The sequence below is a fragment of the Misgurnus anguillicaudatus genome, chromosome 12, assembly GCF_027580225.2.
Source record: "Misgurnus anguillicaudatus chromosome 12, ASM2758022v2, whole genome shotgun sequence".
NCBI classification, from domain to species: domain Eukaryota; kingdom Metazoa; phylum Chordata; class Actinopteri; order Cypriniformes; family Cobitidae; genus Misgurnus; species Misgurnus anguillicaudatus.
This window is the reverse complement of record NC_073348.2, coordinates 37,805,075-37,829,279: the sequence shown is the minus strand read 5'-3', so window position 1 is coordinate 37,829,279 and position 24,205 is coordinate 37,805,075. Positions and strand designations below refer to the sequence as shown.

Sequence of the window (24,205 nt, the reverse complement as noted above, 5' to 3'; positions counted from 1 at the left end):
ATTAAACACACAACACACACACAATCAAACACACAATCACACATACAATCACACACACAATCACACACACAATCAAACACACAATCAAACACACACAAAATCAAACACACAATCAAACACACACAAAATCAAACACACAATCAAACACAAAATCAAACACACAATCAAACACACACAAAATCAAACACACAACCAAACACACAATCACACACAATCACACACACAATCACACAACATTTTAATGGGCATTTACAAACACACAATCAAACTCATACACAATCACATGACATCTTAATGGGAATTTACAAACACACAATCAAATACACAATCAAACACACACAATCACACAACATTTTAATGGGCATTTACAAACACACAATCACACACACACACACACACACACACACACACACACACACACACACACACACAATCACACAACATTTTAATAGGCATTTACAAACACACAATCGAACACACAATCACACAACATTTTAAAATGGGCATTTAAAAACACACAATCGAACACACAATCAAACTCATACACAATCACACAACATTTTAATGGGATTTACAAACACACAATCAAACACACAATCACAAACCATCTTAATGGGAATTTACAAACACAATCAAATAAACACACAATCACACACACACATGATATTTTAATGGACATTTACAAACATACAATCACACTCACACACATTAACAAACATACAATCACACTCACACACAATTATACACACACATGCACACACACAAGCAAGCAAGCATACAAACACATACTCACATACACAAACCTCAACAAACACAATAATTCTATACATATTAAAAGCATAAACATACACAAACAAACAATAAATCTATAAAACATACACAAACACACACATACACACAATCAAGATGCATAATCAGATCTAAATATGTGCAAATATTTCCCCCACACTATCTTTAATTTCATTCAGATGTTTAATGACTTCAGAAAACATTGCGTTCATTCAGTGCGCCTGCTTTAATGTAAGCTGACAGACTCAATGTGAACTTTTCCTTATCGTTTAAGCTCTGATCTCTGGCACGACAGAGGACACCCAGACATCACAGATGGTGCGCCGTCGACCTTTGACCTCGGCTCGTACCTTCAATGTCTTTCGAAGTGTAAAGACCTCAGCACCCAGGGCGATGTTCTCCTGGATGGTCCTCTCCTTCTGTTCCCTTTCATTATCAGCCTGTTCGAGAGCCTGGGTCAACTCGCTGTCAAACCTAGAAACACACGCGGACGCAGACGGAGACTCGTGATGCATATTCAATCAGCAGACGAGCATGACCGTGAATATTAATGATTCTTATGCTAATGAGACGGACCTCCTCTGCTTCCTATCCAGCTCGTGAGCGCGGCCCTGCAGGCTGTCTGTCAGCACGCGAGCGTCCTGGAGGTCAGAGGTCAAGCGTCTGCAGTGGCGTTTCAGCTCGGTTACGGATCGTTTGGACTGCTCCAGCTGAACCTGCAGTTCTTGGACCTGCCACATGGAGGCGACAGAGAGGTTAAATCAGGATGGGGCCATCGTATGTGATATATATTTTGAAGGTAATGTATAGTTGAACCTTTGTGTCCAGTTGCTGTCTGGCTTCTTTCTCACCCTCAAGTCTTTCCTCTGTCTGACGCAGACGCCTGCGCAGAAACTCCACCTCCGTCTGCGCGCACTCCAGCTGCAGCTGCAGCTCACTTTCTGTGAGCGAAAACCACAAATTGTCTGTATTTCTTTGGACAGGTTGTTTGATTGTGACTGATGTTGGATGTGTGCTACCTGTGGCCACTCCGCTGAGAGCTTCTTTACTTTTAACTTTCTGCTTTTCTTCCTCTAACTGCCTCTCCAGGGCATCAAGAGACACTTTAGTCTGGTCCACCCGACTCTGCAGCACAAGAACAGCAAACTAACACACTATGTCTGCAGTGCATAATATGGTATGCAATATGCATACTATATGAGCCATACTGTATCCCATAATGCAATGCTCTCAACCAGCCGCTCGATAGTTTGCATACATCACAAAGTAAAACATTTCTGTGTCAATCTAGTAAAATTGAGATCGTGACAGAGATGCAATGAGTGTGTGGTACCTGCAGTTCCTTATTGTCTTTGGTGAGACGAAGTCTTTCTGTTCGTTCAATGTCTAGAGCTTGACTTAAGGCATCTCCTCTAAACCTCTCATCACTTAATTCAGACGTCACGGCTGTCACCTGCACAAGCACACACACACACACATACGTGAACTCTCTCATCTGTCAGTGTCGCTGTATGAGAGCACTTCATTCATCACCAGCAGAGATCAGAGCTTCATCAGATGATCACAAGCAGAGTTTGTGTTAATGGGTTTCTGATGAGAATGGATTTTTTAACAGACAGCTTGTCGCTTACATGGCACACACACACACATACACAAACCTTGGTCTCCAGGTTGTCTGCAGTCTGACGCAGTTCGTTTCGTTCCTTCTCGGATTTGTCCAGGCGTCTCCTCAGAGCACTGATCTCATCCTGGGAAACACAAATATAACTTACAATAAAACTAACAAAATCATCTGCACACTGCACACTGTTAACATGAAACATGCTGTTAACTTCATAACATGATGATGGACTGAAGGACAGACAGGCAGGAACACAGACAGACAGATCGATACTGTAAAGGAAACAAGACAATTCCTAAAACAACTCATTTGCTAGACAGAAACATAGACAAAGAGATAGACTTACTGACGGATAGACAGACAGACAGACAGACAGACAGACAGACAGACAGACAGACAGACAGACAGACAGACAGACAGACAAATAAGATAATAGACAGACAGGTAGATAAACAGACATAGATTAAGAGACAGACAGACAGACAGACAGACAGATAGACGGATATACAGACAGACAGATAGATAGACAGATGGATAGACAGACAGACAGACAGACAGACAGACAGACAGACAGACAGACAGACAGACAGACAGACAAATAAGCTTATAGACAGACAGGTAGATAAACAGACATAGATGGAGAGACAGACAGACAGACAGACAGACAGACAGACAGATAGACAGACTAATAGACAGACAAATAGACTGACAAATAGACAGATACAGTAGACAAGCAGACAGACAGACAGACAAACAAACAAACAAACCGACATATAGATTAGGAGACAGACAGACAAATAAATAGACAGATAGATAGACAGATAGCCAAACATACAGACAAACAGATTGATAGACAAACAAATAGACAGACAGACAGATGGATGGATGGATAGACAAACAGACAAATAAGCAGCTAAACAGACGTAGATTGAGAGACAGACAGACAGACAGACAGACAGACAGATAGACAGACAAATAGACAGACAGGCAGACAGTAGACAAACAGATGGATAGACAGACAGATGTATAGACAGACAGACAGACAGACAGACAGACAGACAGACAAATAAGTTAATAGACAGACAGGTAGATAAACAGACATAGATTGAGAGACAGACAGACAGACAGACAGACAGACAGACAGACAGACAGACAGACAGACAGACAAACATACAGACAGTCAGACAGACAGACAAATAAGCTAATAGACAGACAGGTAGATAAACAGACATAGATTGAGAGACAGACAGACAGACAGACAAACAGATGGATAGACAGACAGACAGACAGACAAATAAGCTAATAGACAGACAGGTAGATAAACAGACATATATTGAGAGACAGACAGACAGACAGACAGACAGACAGACAGGTAGACAGACAAACAAACAAACAAACAAACAAACAGATATACAGACAGACAGACAGACAAGTAGACTAATAGACAGACAAATAGACAGACCGGCAGATAGATAGACAAACAGACAATTAGACAGATACAGTAGACAGGCAGACAAACAAACAAACAAATAGACATATAGATTAATAGACAGACAGACAGGTAGACAGACAGACAAACAAACAAATAAACAGATAGACAGACTAATAGACAGACAAATAGACTGACAAATAGACAGATACAGTAGACAAGCAGACAGACAGACAAACAAACCGACATATAGATTAGGAGACAGACAGACAGATAAATAGACAGACAGATAGACAGATAGCCAAACATACAGACAAACAGATTGATAGACAAACAAATAGACAGACAGACAGACAGATGGATGGATAGACAAACAGACAAATAAGCTAATAGACAAACAGGCAGCTAAACAGACATAGATTGAGAGACAGACAGACAGGTATACAGACAAACAGATAGACAGACAAGTAGACTAATAAACAGACAAATAGACAGACCGGCAGATAGATAAACAAACAGACAATTAGACAGATACAGTAGACAGGCAGACAAACAAACAAACAAACAGATATATAGATGAATACACAGACAGACAGATAGATAAATAGAGAGACAGACAGAAAGACAGACAGACAGACAGACAGACAAGTAGACTAATAGACAGCCAGCCAAACATATAGACAGATTGAGGGACAGAGAGACAGATAGTTAGATAGATTGAGAGACAGGCAGACAAACAGATTGATAAACAGACAGACAGACAGACAGACAGACAGACAGACAGACAGACAGACAAGTAGACTTATAGACATAAAGACAGACAGACAGACAAACAAACAAACAAACAAACAAACAAACAAACAAACAGATAGACAGATTGAGAGACAGACAAGTACACTAATGGACAGATAGACAGACAGACAAACAAACAAACAAACAGACAAATGGAAAGGCAGACCGACAGATTACAGACAGAAATTTTCATAAATTCTAGTGATTTCAGTGGTAATGTTTAATCTGTTACAGCGTGTCAGTACTGTACCTCTTTAGATCTGAGTCGCTGGTCATCCATGTTGACATCCAGCAGAGGGCGAACTTTACACAGAAGCCTCCACCAACTCCAGCACGACACTGAGGTGAGAGCTCGCAAGTTTCTCTGAATACAACTCACTGCCATCTGCTGAACCTGATCACAGATCAGCACAAACCCACCATATTACACATCAGCAACATTTCTTCAAACATGGCCATTTCACATTTGATATGCAAAAGATGTAAGGATCTGTTTACTTCTTTTCAGGGGAAAATAAAAATAATAAGGACTTAAGATGCTTAAGATGAAACCATAATTATTTCTGAAGAACATCATTTACATGCAGTACTTTATCCTTTATAACTCAAAATGGTTTTCTTTACACTATAAATCATTGAGACACCTCCGTGTCTCTATCTGCAGATCTATAACCCTCCATCATCCCAGCAGAGGACAAACACGAGACTCACCTTCATGCGGCGATATTTCTGCCGACCCAGGTGACCCAGACAGGACGCTTGAAGGTAAACAAGCCAACCGCTCACTAACTGATCTCTCTGCTGATCTAAAGACCTCAAGACGCCTCGCTTCATAAACACCTGCCGAACGTATACGCAATGTTATCCAATGTGAACTTTTCATTTTTAGTCATTAAAAGCATGAGCACAAAATAACCCGGGGGATTTCTTAAAAAGAGAAAAATCTTACCCGGCTCAAGCCCAAAACGATGCTTTTCTTGTCCAGATCCAGTTCGATCAATAACTCCTCCACGGCCTGATGTACGGGGCAAAAACACAGTTAAAGGTAAGTTCCTCTGTTGGTTGTTTGAGAAAAACAGCTAGACGTTATAGAGGCAAATAAATGTTATCATTTGACATCATTAGAAGCAAATGACATTTTAACAGTAAGTAATGAGGCGTGTGCGCTGGTGATTTAGGATGTCCAGACCTTCCTCTCATCTGGAGTAATGAAGACAGAGCCATAACGCTTTATTATAAGAGCGGAAAGAGCTTGGAAACGACAGCGGAAATCACCCACAGACATGTGCTCGGGATAACCTAATGCAAAGAGAGAGAGAACGACGTATTTACATTAACAAATGTCCACACGAAAGATGTAAAACTAAGGTATTAAATAAAGACTATGTTCAGGGTGGATGGTGTATTCATACACTGAGTGTGCACAGTATGCAAAAGCTTGTAGTATGCAACCAGTGCACACTGCAAGGATACTACATATGCAATGCAAGTTTAGGTTTTTTAACAGAAAATGATGTACCGTGTAGTAGCTATACAATGTTATCCATATGTGTGTTCCCTAAAAATCGAACCCACAAGTTTTGTGCTCCTAATGCTAACAACACTAATCAAGTTTAAATAAAAAACACAAGTGTGCATGTATATGTGTGAAACCTGTTCGGTACAGCTGCAGCGCTGGGAGCAGGTGTGTGGAGTGCAGCTGTACACGCAGTGCTGGGACATCAAAGCCACAACCATCTGTTTTAGCACTTAAACACTGCAGGAAGACCGGTCGAGCTCGCCGAATCAGATTGACCAGCGCATCCTGCAAACACACACACAGAGAGAGAGAGAGAGAGAGAGTGTGTGTGTCATGGAAAGTGAGATGTGTTTACAGACAAAAGACGGATGGAAATGTTCATTGGCTTCATAAATGTTGGAGATAACAGACGTGTCATTTGTTTTCATGCGAGAGTCAAATGACCGTGTGCTTGCTTACCGCCTGTAGTTTGACGGAGATGCACTGGGAGTGTCTCCTGAGGGCCGCCATCCCTCCGCTCAGAGTCTTTCGCACGGTACCGCTCCTCTGCAGCGCCCGCTGGGATCCGCCCTCAACGCCGCCCAAACCCCGGCAGAGAGGAGGCACAGACGCCCGTGGCTCAAATAGGGCTTTTATTTCTATCCTAAAAAAACAAAAGAGATGGAGAGATGGACGTCAGAGTTTGATGCGTTCGTTTGGTGTGTAAGCTTTTGGACATTCATTCAGCAGTCTATAGGGACACACCAAAGCGACGCCAATGGAGTAGTTGGGTTGACTCACACTAGTTGCGTGTTGGCTATGTCTGGGTCCAAAGTTGCAAAATTACTCTGACTGATATCTGCCGATACCGATAGCTGATTATTCAGACTGATATCTGCCGTTACCGATTATTCAAATTGATATCTGCTGATACCGATAGCCGATTATTCAGACTGATATCTGCTGATACTGATAGCCGATTACTCTGACTGGTATCTGCCCAAACCCGATAGCCGATTATTCAGACTGATATCTGCGGATACAGATAGTTGATTATTCAGACTGATATCTGCCGTTACCGATTATTGAAATTGATATCTGCAGATACAGATAGTCGATTATTCAGACTAATATCTGCCAATACCGTTAGCCGATTATTCTGACTGATTTCTGCGTTACCGATTATTCAAATTGATATCTGCAGATATTGATAGTCGATTATTCTGACTAATATCTGCCGATACCAATAATTGGTTATTCAGACTTATATCTTCCGTTACCGATTATTCAAATTGATATCTGCAGATATCGATAGTTGATTATTCAGACTAAAATCTGCCGATACCGTTAGCCGATTGTTTTGACTGATATCTGTGTTACCGATTATTCAAATTGATATCTGCAGATATTGATAGTCAATTATTCAGACTAATATCTGCCAATACCGTTAGCCGATTGTTTTGACTGATATCTGTGTTACCGATTATTCAAATTGATATCTGCAGATATTGATAGTCAATAATTCAGACTAATATCTGCCAATACCGTTAGCCGATTATTCTGACTGATTTCTGTGTTACCGATTATTCAAATTTATATCTGTTGATATCGATAGTCGATTATTCAGACTGATATCTGCAGATATCGATAGTTGATTATTCAGACTAAAATCTGCCGATACCGTTAGCCGATTATTCTGACTGATTTCTGCGTTACCGCTTATTCAAATTGATATCTGCAGATATTGATAGTCGATTATTCTGACTAATATCTGCCGATACCAATAATTGGTTATTCAGACTTATATCTTCCGTTACGATTATTCAAATTGATATCTGCAGATATCGATAATCAATTATTCTGACTGATATCTGCCGATATCAATAGTTGATTATTCAAACTGATATCTGCCATTACCGATTATTCAGACTAATATCTGCAGATATCGAAAGTCGATTATTCAGACTAATGGCTGCCAATACCGTTAGCTGATTATTCTTACTGATATCTGCGTTACCGATTATTCAAATTGATATCTGTAGATATCGATAGTCGATTATTCAGGCTGATATCTGCAGATATCGATAGTTGATTATTCAGACTAAAATCTGCCGATACGTTAGCCAATTATTCTGACTGAGATCTACTGTTACGATTACTCAAATTGATATCGGCAGATATCGATAGTCAATTATTCAGACTGATATCTGCCAATACTGATAGCCGATTATTTAGACTGATATCTGCCGATACCGATAGTTTGGTCGCTGTATTAACTTGCCAACCGTCTGTTTTTATACCCTTACACTGAGGAGTTTTGCAGAAGTGAGCTGGCATTGAGGGCAGATGGATTGTTCTGAACCTGACTGAACCAGCCCGAAAGATCATAGCGAACCGGATCAGAGCCCATCAGGTGAGCGATCTCACAATGCAGAGGCTGCTCACACTGTCGTACTGCAAAAATAGAAGACAGTCAAATGAAACGTCTGACAAATATAAAAATCTCAAAGTATTTCTAGACTGAATCGGCTGACCCACCTGTGCCACCAAAGTACTGACACACCCTTTCCAGAACTGTGCTCTCTGTTGAACCAGGAGTGATCATCTCCTCATCCAGAACCCATAGGAGACCACGGGCGTCACCTTCTGGTCCTCGAACCTGAGGATACGAACAGAAACTCATTGCTGTAACACTACAGGGTCGGTTGAGGTCTGTGAAAAGCTTGCTGAGAATTTTGGTCATACCTGCAGTCCAGGCTGGTCTACAGCATTCACAACGTCTGAAGGACTCGACTCAGGGGCGGCGAAATCTACAGGCACTCCTTCCTATACACAGACAAGCAATTCAAAAAGATATTCATGATGAGTTTGTTATTCATATACTATTAATAGTCCTAGCATCAACTAGACAGTTCACCCTACAGAAGATACGCTACAGGAATGCTACACACACTACTGCAGGTGACATCAGGTAACACACCTGTGCGTATCTGTCCAGCGTGTGTGTAAAGGTGTGTGTGAAGCAGTGCTCCATCAGTCTCTCCTGTAAGTAGTTGTGACAGAGCTCAGAGAAACCGGCTGCCCGCTCATCTCCGCTGTGTCTGGGGTTCCTCGTGCCTGGCGTGTCCACCACGATCACTGATGCCAGCGTGAGCTGCTGAGACTGCAGAGCTCTGGGAAAAGCAGGCAACAAAGAGAAACATGTTTACTGCTAGCAGATGCTCATAATAGTAATGACTACATATAACATGATCCACAAACTGCATGTCTGAACACATCTATAACCACCACCACCGCACACTCCTACACACATTGTCGCAAACAAAAACGAAACAAAAACATCTGATATTATGTGTATAATGTGGGTAAATAATGTATTGTACAAAGTCCTTATGTATGATGTTTATATTTTGTATCATGTTCAAATCCCAGATAACACAAATACTAATGAAGTGTATTTTAGTGCCAAATGCATACTGTATGTCTACGTGTGTTTACCTGTTTATGAGAGAGACAATAGTGGTAAACAGTTCTTCATATAGACCAGCAGCCATTCCTCCTACACACTGAACCGGACTGACTTTAGGACCTGAGAAACACACACATTTCTAAATGAAATATACATGCAAGATATACAGACAGACAGACAGACAGACAGATAAATATATAAACAGATATACAGATAAATAGACAGACAGACAGACAAACAGACAGCTCTACAGACAGATAGACAAATAGACAGATAAACAAACAGATATACAGATAAATAGACAGTCCGGGAGATATACAGACAAATAGACAGCTATACAGACAGAGAGACAGACAGATAGGCAGATAGATAGATAGATAGACAGGCAAATAGACAGACAGACGGATATATAAACAAACAGACATACAGAATAATAGACAGACAGACAGACAGACAGATGAATAGACAGATGGATAGATAAACAAACAGGTATACATATAATCAGACACACAGCTATACATACAGACAAATAGACAGCTATACAGAAAGACAGACAGACAGACAGACAGACAGACAGACAGACAGCTAGATAGACAGCTATACAGAAAGACAGACAGACAGACAGACAGACAGACAGACAGCTAGATAGACAGACAGACAGCTAGACAGACAGACAGACAGACAGACAGACAGACAGACAGTTGGCTAAACAGGCAGACAGACAGATAGACAGACAGACAGATAGATATATATAGATATATAGATAGATAGATAGATAGATAGATAGATAGATAGATAGACAGACAGACAGACAGACAGACAGACAGACAGACAGACAGACAGACAGATAGATAAAAACAGATATACAGATAAACAGACAGACAGCTATACATACAGACAAATAGACAGCTATACAGACAGAGAGACAGACAGATAGATAGATAGATAGATAGATAGATAGATAGATAGACAGATGTATATATAAACAAACAGATATACAGAATAATAGACAGACAAACAAACAGACAGACAGATAGATGAATAGACAGATGGATAGATAAACAAACAGGTATACAGATAAACAGACAGACAGATAGATATACAGACAAATTGACGGGCAGGCAGATAGATAGATAGACAGGCAGGCAAATAGATACACAGATTGATAGTCAGATATACAAACAAACTGGTATATAGATAAATAGACAGACAGACAGCTATACAGACAGGCAGATAGATAGACAAATGGACAGATAAACAAACCGATATACAGAAAATCAGAGAGACAGGCCGAGAGATATATACAGACAGACAGACAGACAGACAGACAGACAGACAGACAGATGAAAAGACAGATGGATAGATAAACAAACCAACAAACAGGTATACAGATAAATAGACAGACAAAGAGACAGCTATACAGACAGGCAGATAGATGGCCAGATATACATAAAAATAGACAGACAGGCAGAGAGATATACAGACAAATAAACAGCTATACAGACAGACAAAAATAAATATACAGACAGCTATACAGACAGATGGCCAGCAGATAGATATACAGACAGACAGATCAATAGACAGAGGGATGGATAAACAAACAAACAAGTATACAGATAAATAGACAGATACTCAGAGTGATATATAGACAAATAAACAGCTATACAGACAGACAGCCAGACAAAAAGACAGCCAGATCAATAGACAGAGGGATAGATAAACAAACAGATATACAGATAAATAGACAGACACTCAGAGAGTTATAGACAAATAGACAGAAAGAAAGAAAGACAGACAGACAAAAAGAAAGACAGACAGATGACATACAGACAGACAGATCAATAGACAGAGGAATAGATAAACAGATATACAGATAAATAGACAGACACTCAAAGAGTTATAAACAAATGGACAGAAAGAAAGACAGACAGACAGACAGACAGACAGATACATAGACAGAGGGATAGATAAACAGACAGACTGAGAGATATACAGACAAACAGCTATACAGACAGACAGACAGACAGACAGACAGACAGGTAGTTAAAAAACTGAGAGATAAACAGGCAGAAAGACTGAAAGACAGACAGGTAAATAGACAGACAGTCAGAGAGATATACAGTCAGATTTAATTACATGACTTTTTAGGATACTTGATTCGGACTGAACAAATGTTTTTTTTCTATAATTGACTGTTGTGTCAGATTTTCCTACATAGATTTTCACATCTCATTGTATTATCGCAGTGCACAAATTATGCTGAAGATAAATTCATTGTCCTTTATGCCATCTGGTCTTTAATGAATCTTAAAACTTTGATTGTGATTGGTGAAGAGGCTCAGACTGAATTCTGACCTTCCTCAGGTTCCTCAGTCGAACGTCTCTCTCTGACGCCTCCGGTCGCTCTCTGCAGTAACTGTCTCAGGTGATGTTTAAAGACGGCCGTGTGAAGCTCCTCACCCTCACAACCCAGGATGGCGCTGGCCGTCTGCGCGCTGTCAAAACTCATAAACTGCTTACGGCCCACTGGAGCCATGGAAGAACAGAAAAAAAAGAAAGACTCGGTAACTGTGTTCGTAATAAATAATACAAAAATATACAGCGCTTTATTACAAGAAACACAGTTTGATTCGACTATAATTATGTTGCTAATTGACCTTTGCATGCTCCTGCTACACCGAGGTGGTATATTGCTGCCAAAACATGCCAAATGGCTTTCTGTTCTTCTGCTGTGAATCCCAAAGTGTTCATGGCAACCAGCAGTTTCCCGAATCCCACTGAAGCCCTTTGCTTTTCATCCACCTGAAGTAAAAACAACAGGAGTAGACAAACAGGAGCCAAATGAAAAAATTTAAAATGCAAATATGAAATGATTGTTTAAAAAATAAGAGAAGTTCAAGTCAAGAATTAAATTTACTAAGCCAAATATAAAAATGACTGCTTTAAAGGCACAATATGCAATTTTCATCACCAATAGAGGTCGCTAAACAACAACATTAAAGATATGAAGGTTATATTTTCACAGAAAATTATGTAGGATGATTTTATTTAGAAAACAGTAAATGACAAAAGCAGACTTTAATTTTTGTCATTATTTTGTACCTTGGTTGGGCATGTAATACCAAATAAGTTGTATTCCTTTAACTGGTGCAGCTGCAGTTCTGTCCTGTAATGAGAGAACAGAGAGTCACAGTCAGATTTACTGTACACAGGAAATGACATCAGAGCAGATCCGGCTTCATCAAGATCTCCGGGCTTTGCTTTAATGCGTGGCTCAGAATAGTGCAGGCGTTCTGCCAAACTTGTTGTGTTCTGCAGAGGAGCTTGTGCGTGTCTTACAGGGGAAATCCAATTGAAAAACAAACTCCTAACAATAGGGTAAATGATCTGGGGTTTGACTATGGTCTTTAATGTCGAATAAATGACGTGTGATCTTTCCATCTGTGAGGAGAGAAGACAGGAAACCAGAGAGAGGCTTTGCAATATAAACAACAAATAGCTGAGTGAGACCACGGGAGCTCCACTGACCTCAGGTCTGTGCTGATGCCTGCAAGCATTTGAGAGAAAACCAGGAAGTTACTCTCTCCCTCCGGTCTCTGATATACTCTCCATTTCTCCAGCAGCATCGTCTGAAACACAGAGCAACAGAACGACTCAGTTCAAAGTACAACAATAAAGAAACTCTTAAACATTTTTCAGATTTTTTAAGTTTAACAGGGAAATATTAAAAGGGGGTCTTGTAGTGGTTAAACATACTTACAGTGTAAGAGACAGACAGATAGATAGACAGGCAGGCAGGCAAACAGACAGGGTAATATGCAGGCAGACAGACAGGGTGATAAATAGAAAGACAGACAGACATGGTAACAGACAAGCATACAGACAGTGTAACAGGCAAACAGACAGGGTAAAAGACAGACAGGATAACCGACAGGGTAAAAGGTAGGCAGACAGACAGGGTGATAGACAGACAGACAGGGTAACAGGCAGGCAGAAAGGGTGACAGACAGGCAGACAGGGTAACAGACAGACAGACAGGGTAACAGACAGGGTGACAGACAGGCAGACAAGGTAACAGAAAGGTAGACAGGGTAACAGATAGACAGACAGATAGACAAGGTAACCGACAGGGTAACAGACACACACACAAGGTAACATACAGACAGGGTAACAGACAAGGTAACAGACAGACAGACTGACAGGGTAACAGACACACGAACAAAGGTAACAGACAGAAAGACAGACAGGGTAACAGACCAACAGACAGACAGACAGACAGACAGACAGACAGGGTAATAGACAGGAAGATAGGGCAACAGACAGATAGACAGGCTAACAGACAGATAGACAGGCTAACAGAGAGACAGACAGACAGGGTAACAGACAGACAGACAGACAGACAGACAGACAGACAGACAGACAGACAGACAGGGTAATATACAGACAGACAGGGCAACAGACAATGTAGCAAACAGGGGAACAGACTGATAGACAGGCTAACAGACAGATAGACAGGCTAACAGAGAGACAGACAGACAGGGTAACAGACAGACAGACAGGGTAATAGACAGACAGACAGGGTAACAGACAGACAGACAGGGCAACAGACAATGTAGCAAACAGGGTAACAGACAGACAGACAAAGTAACAGACAGATAGACAGGGTAACAGACAGACAGACAGACAGACATGGTGACAGACAGACATGGTGACAGACAGACAGACAGACAGACAGACAGACAGACAGACAGACAGACAGACAGACAGACAGTGTAACATACAGGCAGACAGGGTAATAGACAGACAGGGTAACTAACAGACAGACAGACAGACAGACAGACAGTGTAACATACAGGCAGACAGGGTAATATATAGACAGATAGACAGACAGAGTGATAGATAAATAGACAGAGAGACATGGTGACAGACAGACAGTCAGTGTAACATACAGGCAGACAGGGTAATAGACAGACAGGGTAACTAACAGATAGACAGACAGACAGACAGTGTAACATACAGGCAGACAGGGTAATAGACAGACAGGGTAACTAACAGACAGACAGACAGACAGACAGTGTAACATACAGGCAGACAGGGTAATATATAGACAGATAGACAGACAGAGTGATAGATAAATAGACAGAGAGACATGGTGACAGACAGACAGTCAGTGTAACATACAGGCAGACAGGGTAATAGACAGACAGGGTAACTAACAGATAGACAGACAGACAGACAGTGTAACATACAGGCAGACAGGGTAATAGACAGACAGGGTAACTAACAGACAGACAGACAGACAGACAGACAGACAGACAGACAGACAGACAGTGTAACATACAGGCAGACAGGGTAATATATAGACAGATAGACAGACAGAGTGATAGATAAATAGACAGAGAGACATGGTGACAGACAGACAGTCAGTGTAACATACAGGCAGACAGGGTAATAGACAGACAGGGTAACTAACAGATAGACAGACAGACAGACAGTGTAACATACAGGCAGACAGGGTAATAGACAGACAGGGTAACTAACAGACAGACAGACAGACAGACAGACAGACAGACAGACAGACAGACAGTGTAACATACAGGCAGACAGGGTAATATATAGACAGATAGACAGACAGAGTGATAGATAAATAGACAGAGAGACATGGTGACAGACAGACAGTCAGTGTAACATACAGGCAGACAGGGTAATAGACAGACAGGGTAACTAACAGATAGACAGACAGACAGACAGACAGTGTAACATACAGGCAGACAGGGTAATAGACAGACAGACAGACAGACAGACAGACAGACAGACAGAAAGACATGATAATAGACAGACGGACAGGGTAACAGAAAAACAGACAGGGTAATAGACAGACAGACAAGGTAACAGACAGGCACACAGACAGGGTAAAAGACAGGGTAATAGGCAGGCAGACAGACAGGGTAACAGGCAGGTAGACAGACAGACAGGCAGACAGGGTAACAGACAGACAGACAGGGTAACAGACAGGCAGACAGACAGGGTAAAAGACAGGGTAATAGGCAGGCAGACAGACAGGGTAACAGGCAGGTAGACAGACAGACAGGCAGACAGGGTAACAGACAGGCAGACAGGGTAACAGACAGACAGACAGGGTAATAGGCAGGCAGACAGACAGGGTAACAGGCAGGTAGACAGACAGACAGGCAGACAGACAGGGTAACAGACAGGATGACAAGCATAGCAACAGACAGACGCACCTGTAGGTGTGCGGCAGCAGCGAGTCCAGCGTGGTTGAAGTCCAGTGAGAGCACCATAGCGAAACGATTGGAGGCTTCACTGTGAGGTGAACTCACACAACCAAAAGAGCGCAGTACAGTAAACACTGCCTGCAGACGCTCCAATGTAAACAAACACACACAAATCACATTTTATAACACTCACAATATCAACAAACTGGGTCTAAACTGTTACCATAGTGTTTTAGCAATAAGTTAAACAGCCGGCCAGATTTATACAACATACATGATGTTTAGTCAAGCAAAACATATTTCACTGTGAGAAGAAGACGCTGTTACAATAACTGGAATAGTAGCATGTAAATATCAGACATTAAACCTATACAAAATAATACTTTTCCCCCCTGATAAAAACTGCCCAGCTGGCCTAATGTTGCATGGGTTACCACATGTACCCAAAACCAATGTAACTACCCAACATTTGTATTTGGATGGGAGACGATGGACTCACATGTAAGGCTTCCTCCTGCCGTTCCTGCTTGTTTGAGAAGCTCCAGTGAAAACGACTGACAGCAAGTGGTTTTGCCTGTACCGCTGCGACCCAAAGCCACCAGCGTCTGATCTCTCCGCTGGCCCACCATAGACACGCACACCCTCTTCACCAGAGCCTGCAGCGGCCCGGGCGCCGTCCATGAGTCACAGCGCCGACTCCGAACCTAAAGACATGAACAGAAACCAAACGAACTCATCTAACCATTACAATACTGCAGGAGAATCAGAATCAGAAAGTAAAAGACTGGTACATCTATGTATACCATGGTACTCAAAAAGTCAAAAACTTTAAAGGACACCTATTATCCCAATTTTTACAAGATGTAATATAAGTCTCAGGTGTGTCCAGAATGTGTCTGAGAAGTTTCAGCTCGAAACACCCCACAGATCATTTGTTAAAACATGTCCAAAATACACCTATTTGGGTGTGAGAAAAAGCGCGCTGCTTTTTTGTGACTGTACCTTTAAATGCAAATAAGCTACAGCTCCTTATCAAAAGACAGTGAGCGCTTTCAGTTAAAATTGATCTGATTTTTGTTAATAGCATCTCACTACTGAGATATGGTGGATAGCGTACAACTTACTGAGGGTGAAAACTATAGTACTGCATGACTGTCAGTCAGTGGCCGTGGGTGGGGCTTTATTAGTGTGACATCACAAAACAAGCATGTCTAATGAGAATTTAACAGGGATTAAAACAGAAAGAGTGGGTGGATTTTTTTCATTGTAGGATGGTTGTGTTCACACACTGCTAATGCACATTTATGCCCAAACACCTTGTTAAAGTGGATTTTGCATAATAGGGGTCCTTTAAGTACTATAAAGAATGACATTGTACTGTAGTTTCATTACATGCCCCCCACCAAATAAAAAAAACAGTATTACTATGGTCTTTCTTTGATTTTGATACAGTACCTTGCCTGGTGGAGACATAGGAGGCCACAGTGCCAGCAGGTTTGGTCCAGCATGGGTGAGGGGTAGACACGCTTTGGCTCGATTGGTCAAAACATGAAGGGCACTCGACTCGTTCATGCTTACAAGATTGCTCAGATCTTCACACAGGTCCAGCTCAGGTGGGTTCAGCTGAACACAAGCATCAAAAGCAATGTTTCACGTTCATCATGTGATGATATACATCAAATAAATCTGGAGTTTAATTGTACCTTCTCGATCTCATACTGAGTTACATCATGGACAGAACCATCTGAGTCCAGTCGAACCCTCACCCGGTCATCAGGGAGCTCTGGTGTGCCCTCATCCGGTTTTAACTGAGTGGCTGTTACATATGGACCAAGTTATATTTTTTATATATATTTTCTACACAATAAAGTTTGCATTTTTTTTTCTGCATTTGTGCTACTAGAAATATTAACACTGCATTTGAAATGCATTCCTACGGATCATGCGTTGTGCCCTGTGTGTAAGCGCCCTTATGTTGGATAACGTTGCAGGATTGTGCGCTTTTATTCTTTTAACCTGGCTGCATCGGTCTGTAGATTCAGAGACACTGTGATTCTGATAAGAACATTAAACCCATTCATCCCAAACTCTCTGATCTCGGCCTGTTAAACAGCAGAGCACAGACTAAAGCTGGCAGTAACACAGATCTGATCAGACAGGAGATTATTCTGTAGGTAACGTGCCAAAATTCAGAAAGCTCCTGTGCAGAATGTTGGTATAGGAATACAGTATTGTTATACAGCTCAGACTGAAAAATTTAATATATTAGAGCGAAATTACAGTCACAATTATCATCCAAATTTGTTTCCAATCTTCCACTGCAGTGCACATACAACATTTATGCACTTTTATGCCAAAGTCTCTTTAGGAAAGTCGCGGCACTTGACCCATGTTTGCAACTCCTCCGGCCAGTTAATTTAGTCATGCAAAATAAAGTCCTATCTACTTGAATAAGGATGAACAGATATCTCTAAAATAACATATTTCTGACCAACAATTAAACCTGACCACATCTTTCGTTTCTTAAAGGGCAGCGCACGTAGGTGTTTTCAGCAATATAAAAATAGTCACTGGTATCCCCAGAATGTGATTGTAAAGTTTCAGCTCAAAATACACCACAGATCTTTCATTATACAATGTTGAACATGGCCATTTGTGGCTGTAATGAAAAACGTGTGTTTGCACGACAACGCAGTATACACTCACCTAAAGGATTATTAGGAACACCATACTAATACTGTGCCTTCAGAACTGCATTAATTCTACGTGGCATTGATTCAACAAGGTATCTCAAAGAAATATTGGCCCATAATGATAGGATAGCATCTTGCAGTTGATGGAGATTTGTGGGATGCACATCCAGGTCACGAAGCTCCCATTCCACCACATCCCAAAGATGCTCTATTGGGTTGAGATCTGGTGACTGTGGGGGCCATTTTAGTACACTGAACTCATTGTCATGTTCAAGAAACCATTTTGAAATGATTTGACCTTTGTGACATGGTGCATTATCCTGCTGGAAGTAGCCATAAGAGAATGGGTACATGGTGGTCATAAAGGGATGGACATGGTCAGAAACAATGCTCAGGTAGGCCGTGGCACTTAAAAGATGCCCCAAAAAAGTGTGCCTAAAAACATCCCTCACACCATTACACCATTGCATTAATGAGAAATTGAACAGGTGTTCCTAATAATCCTTTAGGTGAGTGTATATGAAAACTGAAGCGTGGATACACCGTAAGACGTACGCATAATTACAATGAGCCCTTAAGGTGGAGTCTGTGAGTGGTCATGGGTGGGACATTATAAATGTGACATCACATTGATAGGGGATCCCCAATAGCCTGTTTTGTGTTTGGTTGCGGCCTAAAGGAGATTACACACAAAGAAGAATAGATGGATTTGTGTAATAACAGGATGTTTCTGCACACACACTGGCAACTCACTTTCTGATAGATACACATTTAAAAGTGCATTTTCTAGGTAAGGCTTTAAGTTGAAATTTGGCTTATAAACACCATTTTCGAGTTCGTTGGCAAGCACCTCAGATGACTCTGTACAAAGCCCCTCCCCCAGAGAAACATCAGTCTTTATTGATTAATTGGTTCATTTAAATGTAAGGCGGGGCATCGGACACCAAAGCGGCCACGTTGAGGGTTGCATTGTCCCCTGTTTATAGAAATAGCAGCGCTCAATCCTGTTTCATCCAATATCTCTGATCTGGGACACACTTTTGCCACCATTGACGAGTTATCTCGTCAATTAAGAGAAAACATTTGTATGAACGAAACGTGTCCCTGATGAGGTTTTATGTTAATCTGCAATACCGCGACTATAGAACTTACCCAATTTATAAAAAAACTGAAGCAAAAAAATTACTTACTAATTTTATGTTTTGATACTCATTCTGAATCTGATCTCTAACAAAATTCCTTTACAAAAATGCAATTATTTTTAGCTTTTTGTTAAATACTCTTCTTTTTAGAAAAATACTCATATTTAAGAGTTTATAAGCAGAGACAAAAAATATAGATAGGATGAAAGTCCCCGTTTTGTTTGTTTGTTTATTGTTTGTTTGTTTGAAAGCAGAGGGTCTATTCTTTCATTTGACATATCTGTATGTTTATATATTTTTAGAAGAAAAATTTCCTGGAAGGCATTTGAAAATTACAAAAAATGGCGTGGAATGAGTTAATGCAAAATGACTCTTGAGCTATAAACTTTTTTAGCATTTTTGTTCTCTGTGGATTGAACCTATGACGTTAGATGACTCCGGGCCGGATCTGCGCCAAAGTCAGCACCCGCGTTGTGGATCTGGCCCAGAATGCTCTACCAAATGAGCTATAAAACTCAGAATTCTACCCCAAACTCACGACACTGGCCTTTTAGACTGGGTACGTCATGATATGAAAACAATGACCCCTTCGGGATATTCAAAAAAATGAACGCCATGTTTAAATATAGTATCCTCTAGGATACAGCCTATTAATAACCTGGAATTTAACACCAGGAGAGCTGTTCTAGAGATTAAACTTCACTAAGGGAAATATTCGACAAAAACAACATCACAGTCACATAGAAATTCCTGTTTATGTGTCATTAGGTTTACAGGAAGCTCACATGGACGTTTCAGCACAGGTAGAGAAGTTATTCTGGTGACTTACCAAGCGTATAGCCGTCTTTGTGAACATACCACACCTTGCCAGCTTCGTACCAAACATCCTTCTGCAAAGAGAAAGAGAGAAAGTTAAGACATATTGGTACCAAATGTATAAGTATCTGTAGGTAAATGGTACATACACTGCAAAAAAAAAATTTAAGATATTTTTTTTACTATTTTTGTCTTGTTTTCAGTACAAATATATACAAATTCTTAAATTAAGCTACTTTTTCTTGATGAGCAAAACGACCCAAGAAAATACGTTTTTAGACCAACAATATCAAATTTAAGGGATTTTGTGCATAAAACAAGCAAAAAAAATCTGCCAATGGGGTACGCAAAAAAATCTTTACCATTTTCCTAAACATTAAATTCAAGAAAAATTCAAGAAAAAAATTGATTACCCCATTGGCGCATTTTTTTGCTTGTTTTATGTACAAAATCACTGAAATTTGATATTTTTGGTCTAAAAACTAGACTTATTTTCTTGGGTCGTTTTCTCATTAAGACAAAGCATCTTAATTTAAAAATTTTTAGATATTTTTACTGAAAACAAGACAAAAATACTAAGATTTTATTTTCTTAAAAATTATTTTTTGCACTGTATATAACATTTTTTAACAGTGCAAGATGCTTTAAAGGAGACATTTCACAAGACTTTTTAAAGATGTCATATAAGTCTTTGGTGTCCCAATATGTAAAGTTTTAGCACAAAATATCATATAATTTATTATATCATTTAAAAATTGTCACTTTGTAGGTGTGCCGTTTTTGTGTGTGTCCTTTTAAATGCAAATTAGCTTTTCTCTGCACTAAATGGCATTGTCGTGGTTGGATAGTGCAGATTAAGGTGCGGTATTATCCCCTTCTGACATCACAAGGGGAGACTATTTTTTACATGCTTGCAAAGAATGGTTTAAGTTACTGGGTTGATCTTTTTCACATTTTCTAGGTTGATAGAAGCACTGGTGACACAATTATAGCACTTAAACATGGAAAAAATCTGATTTTCATGATATGTCCCCTTTATTTTTGAAACAATCAATTGATGTCATCTGATATTTTGTAGTTTCTAGTTTCAGTATGATTTCTACTTACCGTCTGTACCTTTGGCTCCTCTCTTACATGAGTTACAGTCAGTTGACCTTCTGGTTCATGTCTCACTTCTTTTACTTCCTCTTTTAGCGCATTAACTTCCTTTCGTACCTTGACTTCTTCCCTCTTCGCTTCTTTTTTCACAGGTAGATCTGGCGATTTGGCCACGTCTGTCATGTTTTCTATACAGGGACTGGACGTCTGTTCCTGACCGTTGATGTCTGGAGTGTTGGATTTAGAGTCTGTTTTCTGATTGGTTGAATCAGGTGACATAATTCTCCTGGGAAATGACGTTTTCTTCTCCGTTAGCGCGTTGTGCCGACATCGTTCGCCGTTCACCAGCTTCTCTGCTTCCAGTATGGGTGGGGTTTCATCCGGGTTTAAGAAATTCTGGACCAAATTATCGCTCAATTTGCTGGGCTGTAAAAAACACAAGAGATTGCTAAACAATTCTGTTTCTGAAGTTAGCTGGTTGAACAGGTGGTTGCTTATACACTCACCTAAAGGATTATTAGGAACACCTGTTCAATTTCTCATTAATGCAATGGTGTGGGGGATGTTTTCTTGGCACACTTTAGGCCCCTTAGTGCCAATTGGGCATCGCTTAAATGCCACGGCCTACCTGAGCATTGTTTCTAACCATGTCCATCACTTTATGACCACTATGTACCCATTCTCTTATGGCTACTTCCAGCAGGATAATGCACCATGTCACAAAGCTTAAATCATTTAAAATTGGTTTCTTGAACATGACAATGAGTTCACTGTACTAAAATGGCCCCCACAGTCACCAGATCTCAACCCAATAGAGCATCTTTGGGATGTGGTGGAACGGGAGCTTTGTGCCCTGGATGTGCATCCCACAAATCTCCTTCAGCTGCAAGATGCTATCCTATCAATATGAGCCAACATTTCTAAAGAATGCTTTCAGCACTTTCTTGAATAAATGTTACTGAAGACGAAAGGGGGTCAAACACAGTATTAGTATGGTGTTCCTAATAATCCTTTAGGTGAGTGTATGCAAGCACGAATTTGGGCACAAGCAATGGATTTTCGTCCAATACACTTTGGGATGCCAGTTCAGAGGTCACACATTAAACATTACTGCCTCACCGCCTTTTCCTCTTTAAGCTCCGGTTCCTTGTGTCGCGTCTCTTTCTCGGTCTCTCTCACCAGCTGTTTGAGGAACCCTCCGGGTACGGCCGAGAGAGGAGGTGGAGGTAGTGCTGGAGCAGGAGGTGCCTTCTTCTCCTCTTTGATCTGTTTATAGATGGGAACACAAGAGTTCCAGTCACAGACACCATATAAACGCACATTGTCCATCACAATCAGTTATATGTTCAATTATGTTTGATCTCAACATCTCTTTCATCCAACATGCTAGATTATTAAAGCCCAATGTTTAGCTTGCACACCTACTTTTGCTTTTCACATAAGACATTTACCATAGTACCAAAATGTAGATAATGATACCACAATCTACAGAAACCAATAGCGAGATAAATAATCATACCTATTGTGGTGTCCAACCTTCACAGACAATAATTTCAACCAAAATAACATGGACACAACAGGTAGTCTCACATGCTATCATCAAACACTGTAAATGTTGGTTTTATAAGGGTGTCATATTTCAAGTAGTGCTCCTTATACAGACTGACACTGTCCAATGATGTCACTGACTTTTCTTTAACAGCACATACAGTGATATGAAACACATGATCAGGTGTTAATAGTTGGAGTATCTGTGTCCTTCAGGAGGTCAGTGAAGCTATAACACCATACAAGATACAGTAAAAGACAGCACAAGTGCTTGCCAGTGAGTTCCTTGGAGTACCATGATTTAACTTTACCATACTATCACTGTACACCGTAGCTGATTTTAAAGAGCATTGTGTTAGCCACATAAAGGTCATGGGTTTGATGTCAAGGAACACACACAGATATAGTTTGAATGCACTATCCCTTACAAAAATTAACCGTGGTTACTGTGGTAAAACCATGGTTAAAGGAATATTCCATTTTCTTAAAAGAAAAATCCAGATAATTTACTTACCACCATGTCATCCAGGATGTTGATGTCTTTCTTTGTTCAGTCGAGAAGAGTTTGTGTTTTTTGGGGAAAGCATTGCAGGATTTTTCTCGTTTTGATGGACTTTGGTGGAGCCCAGCATTTCGTACTTGAATCAACAATTAACAGTTTTTTTCAACGGAGTTTCAAGGGACTATAAACGATACCAAACGAGGCATAAGGGTTTTATCTGGCGAAACGATTGTCATTTTTGACAAGAAAAATAACAAATATACACTTTTAAACCACAACTTCTCGTCTAGATCCGGTCGTGATGCGCCAGCGTGACCCCACCAATACGTCATGATGTCAAGAGGTCACAGAGGACGAACGCGAAACTCCGCCCCAGTGTTTACAAGTGTTGAGAAAGAGGACCGTTCCTACGTTGTTGTATGTAAACTGATACTAATTAAAGTGTTTGTGTCAGTTTATTGTTTACAATGGTCCGCATATGTGAGTTTTATATATGTAACACGTGACCTTCCTACGTCACTACGCATTTACGTTAGGTCGCGCTGGACCGGACCTAGACGAAAAGTTGTGGT

At 40.6% G+C, this 24,205-nt stretch overlaps 1 protein-coding gene across 3 annotated transcripts in view; it reads right to left on the bottom strand.

Annotated features, from left to right (window-relative positions):
- LOC129446517 (unconventional myosin-XVIIIb) overlaps positions 1–24,205 on the bottom strand; it is a 65,802-nt gene that overhangs the window by 32,146 nt on the left and 9,451 nt on the right. For all 3 annotated transcript variants that reach the window (XM_073874535.1, XM_073874533.1, XM_073874534.1), the window contains exons 3-30: positions 22,703–22,851; positions 21,593–22,009; positions 20,499–20,559; positions 17,538–17,650; positions 17,290–17,457; positions 16,340–16,538; positions 15,844–15,992; positions 13,127–13,227; positions 12,701–12,764; positions 12,256–12,400; positions 11,954–12,124; positions 9,628–9,718; positions 9,110–9,302; positions 8,875–8,955; positions 8,668–8,788; positions 8,436–8,583; positions 6,610–6,793; positions 6,285–6,435; positions 5,821–5,930; positions 5,581–5,646; positions 5,343–5,471; positions 4,882–5,025; positions 2,448–2,537; positions 2,123–2,242; positions 1,809–1,914; positions 1,606–1,730; positions 1,366–1,520; positions 1,140–1,263 (exon numbers count right to left, since the gene is read on the bottom strand). In XM_073874535.1, the coding sequence (XP_073730636.1) occupies positions 1,140–1,263; positions 1,366–1,520; positions 1,606–1,730; positions 1,809–1,914; positions 2,123–2,242; positions 2,448–2,537; positions 4,882–5,025; positions 5,343–5,471; positions 5,581–5,646; positions 5,821–5,930; positions 6,285–6,435; positions 6,610–6,793; positions 8,436–8,583; positions 8,668–8,788; positions 8,875–8,955; positions 9,110–9,302; positions 9,628–9,718; positions 11,954–12,124; positions 12,256–12,400; positions 12,701–12,764; positions 13,127–13,227; positions 15,844–15,992; positions 16,340–16,538; positions 17,290–17,457; positions 17,538–17,650; positions 20,499–20,559; positions 21,593–22,009; positions 22,703–22,851 (3,875 nt within the window). The remainder of the gene's footprint in view (positions 1–1,139; positions 1,264–1,365; positions 1,521–1,605; positions 1,731–1,808; positions 1,915–2,122; positions 2,243–2,447; positions 2,538–4,881; positions 5,026–5,342; positions 5,472–5,580; positions 5,647–5,820; positions 5,931–6,284; positions 6,436–6,609; positions 6,794–8,435; positions 8,584–8,667; positions 8,789–8,874; positions 8,956–9,109; positions 9,303–9,627; positions 9,719–11,953; positions 12,125–12,255; positions 12,401–12,700; positions 12,765–13,126; positions 13,228–15,843; positions 15,993–16,339; positions 16,539–17,289; positions 17,458–17,537; positions 17,651–20,498; positions 20,560–21,592; positions 22,010–22,702; positions 22,852–24,205) is intronic.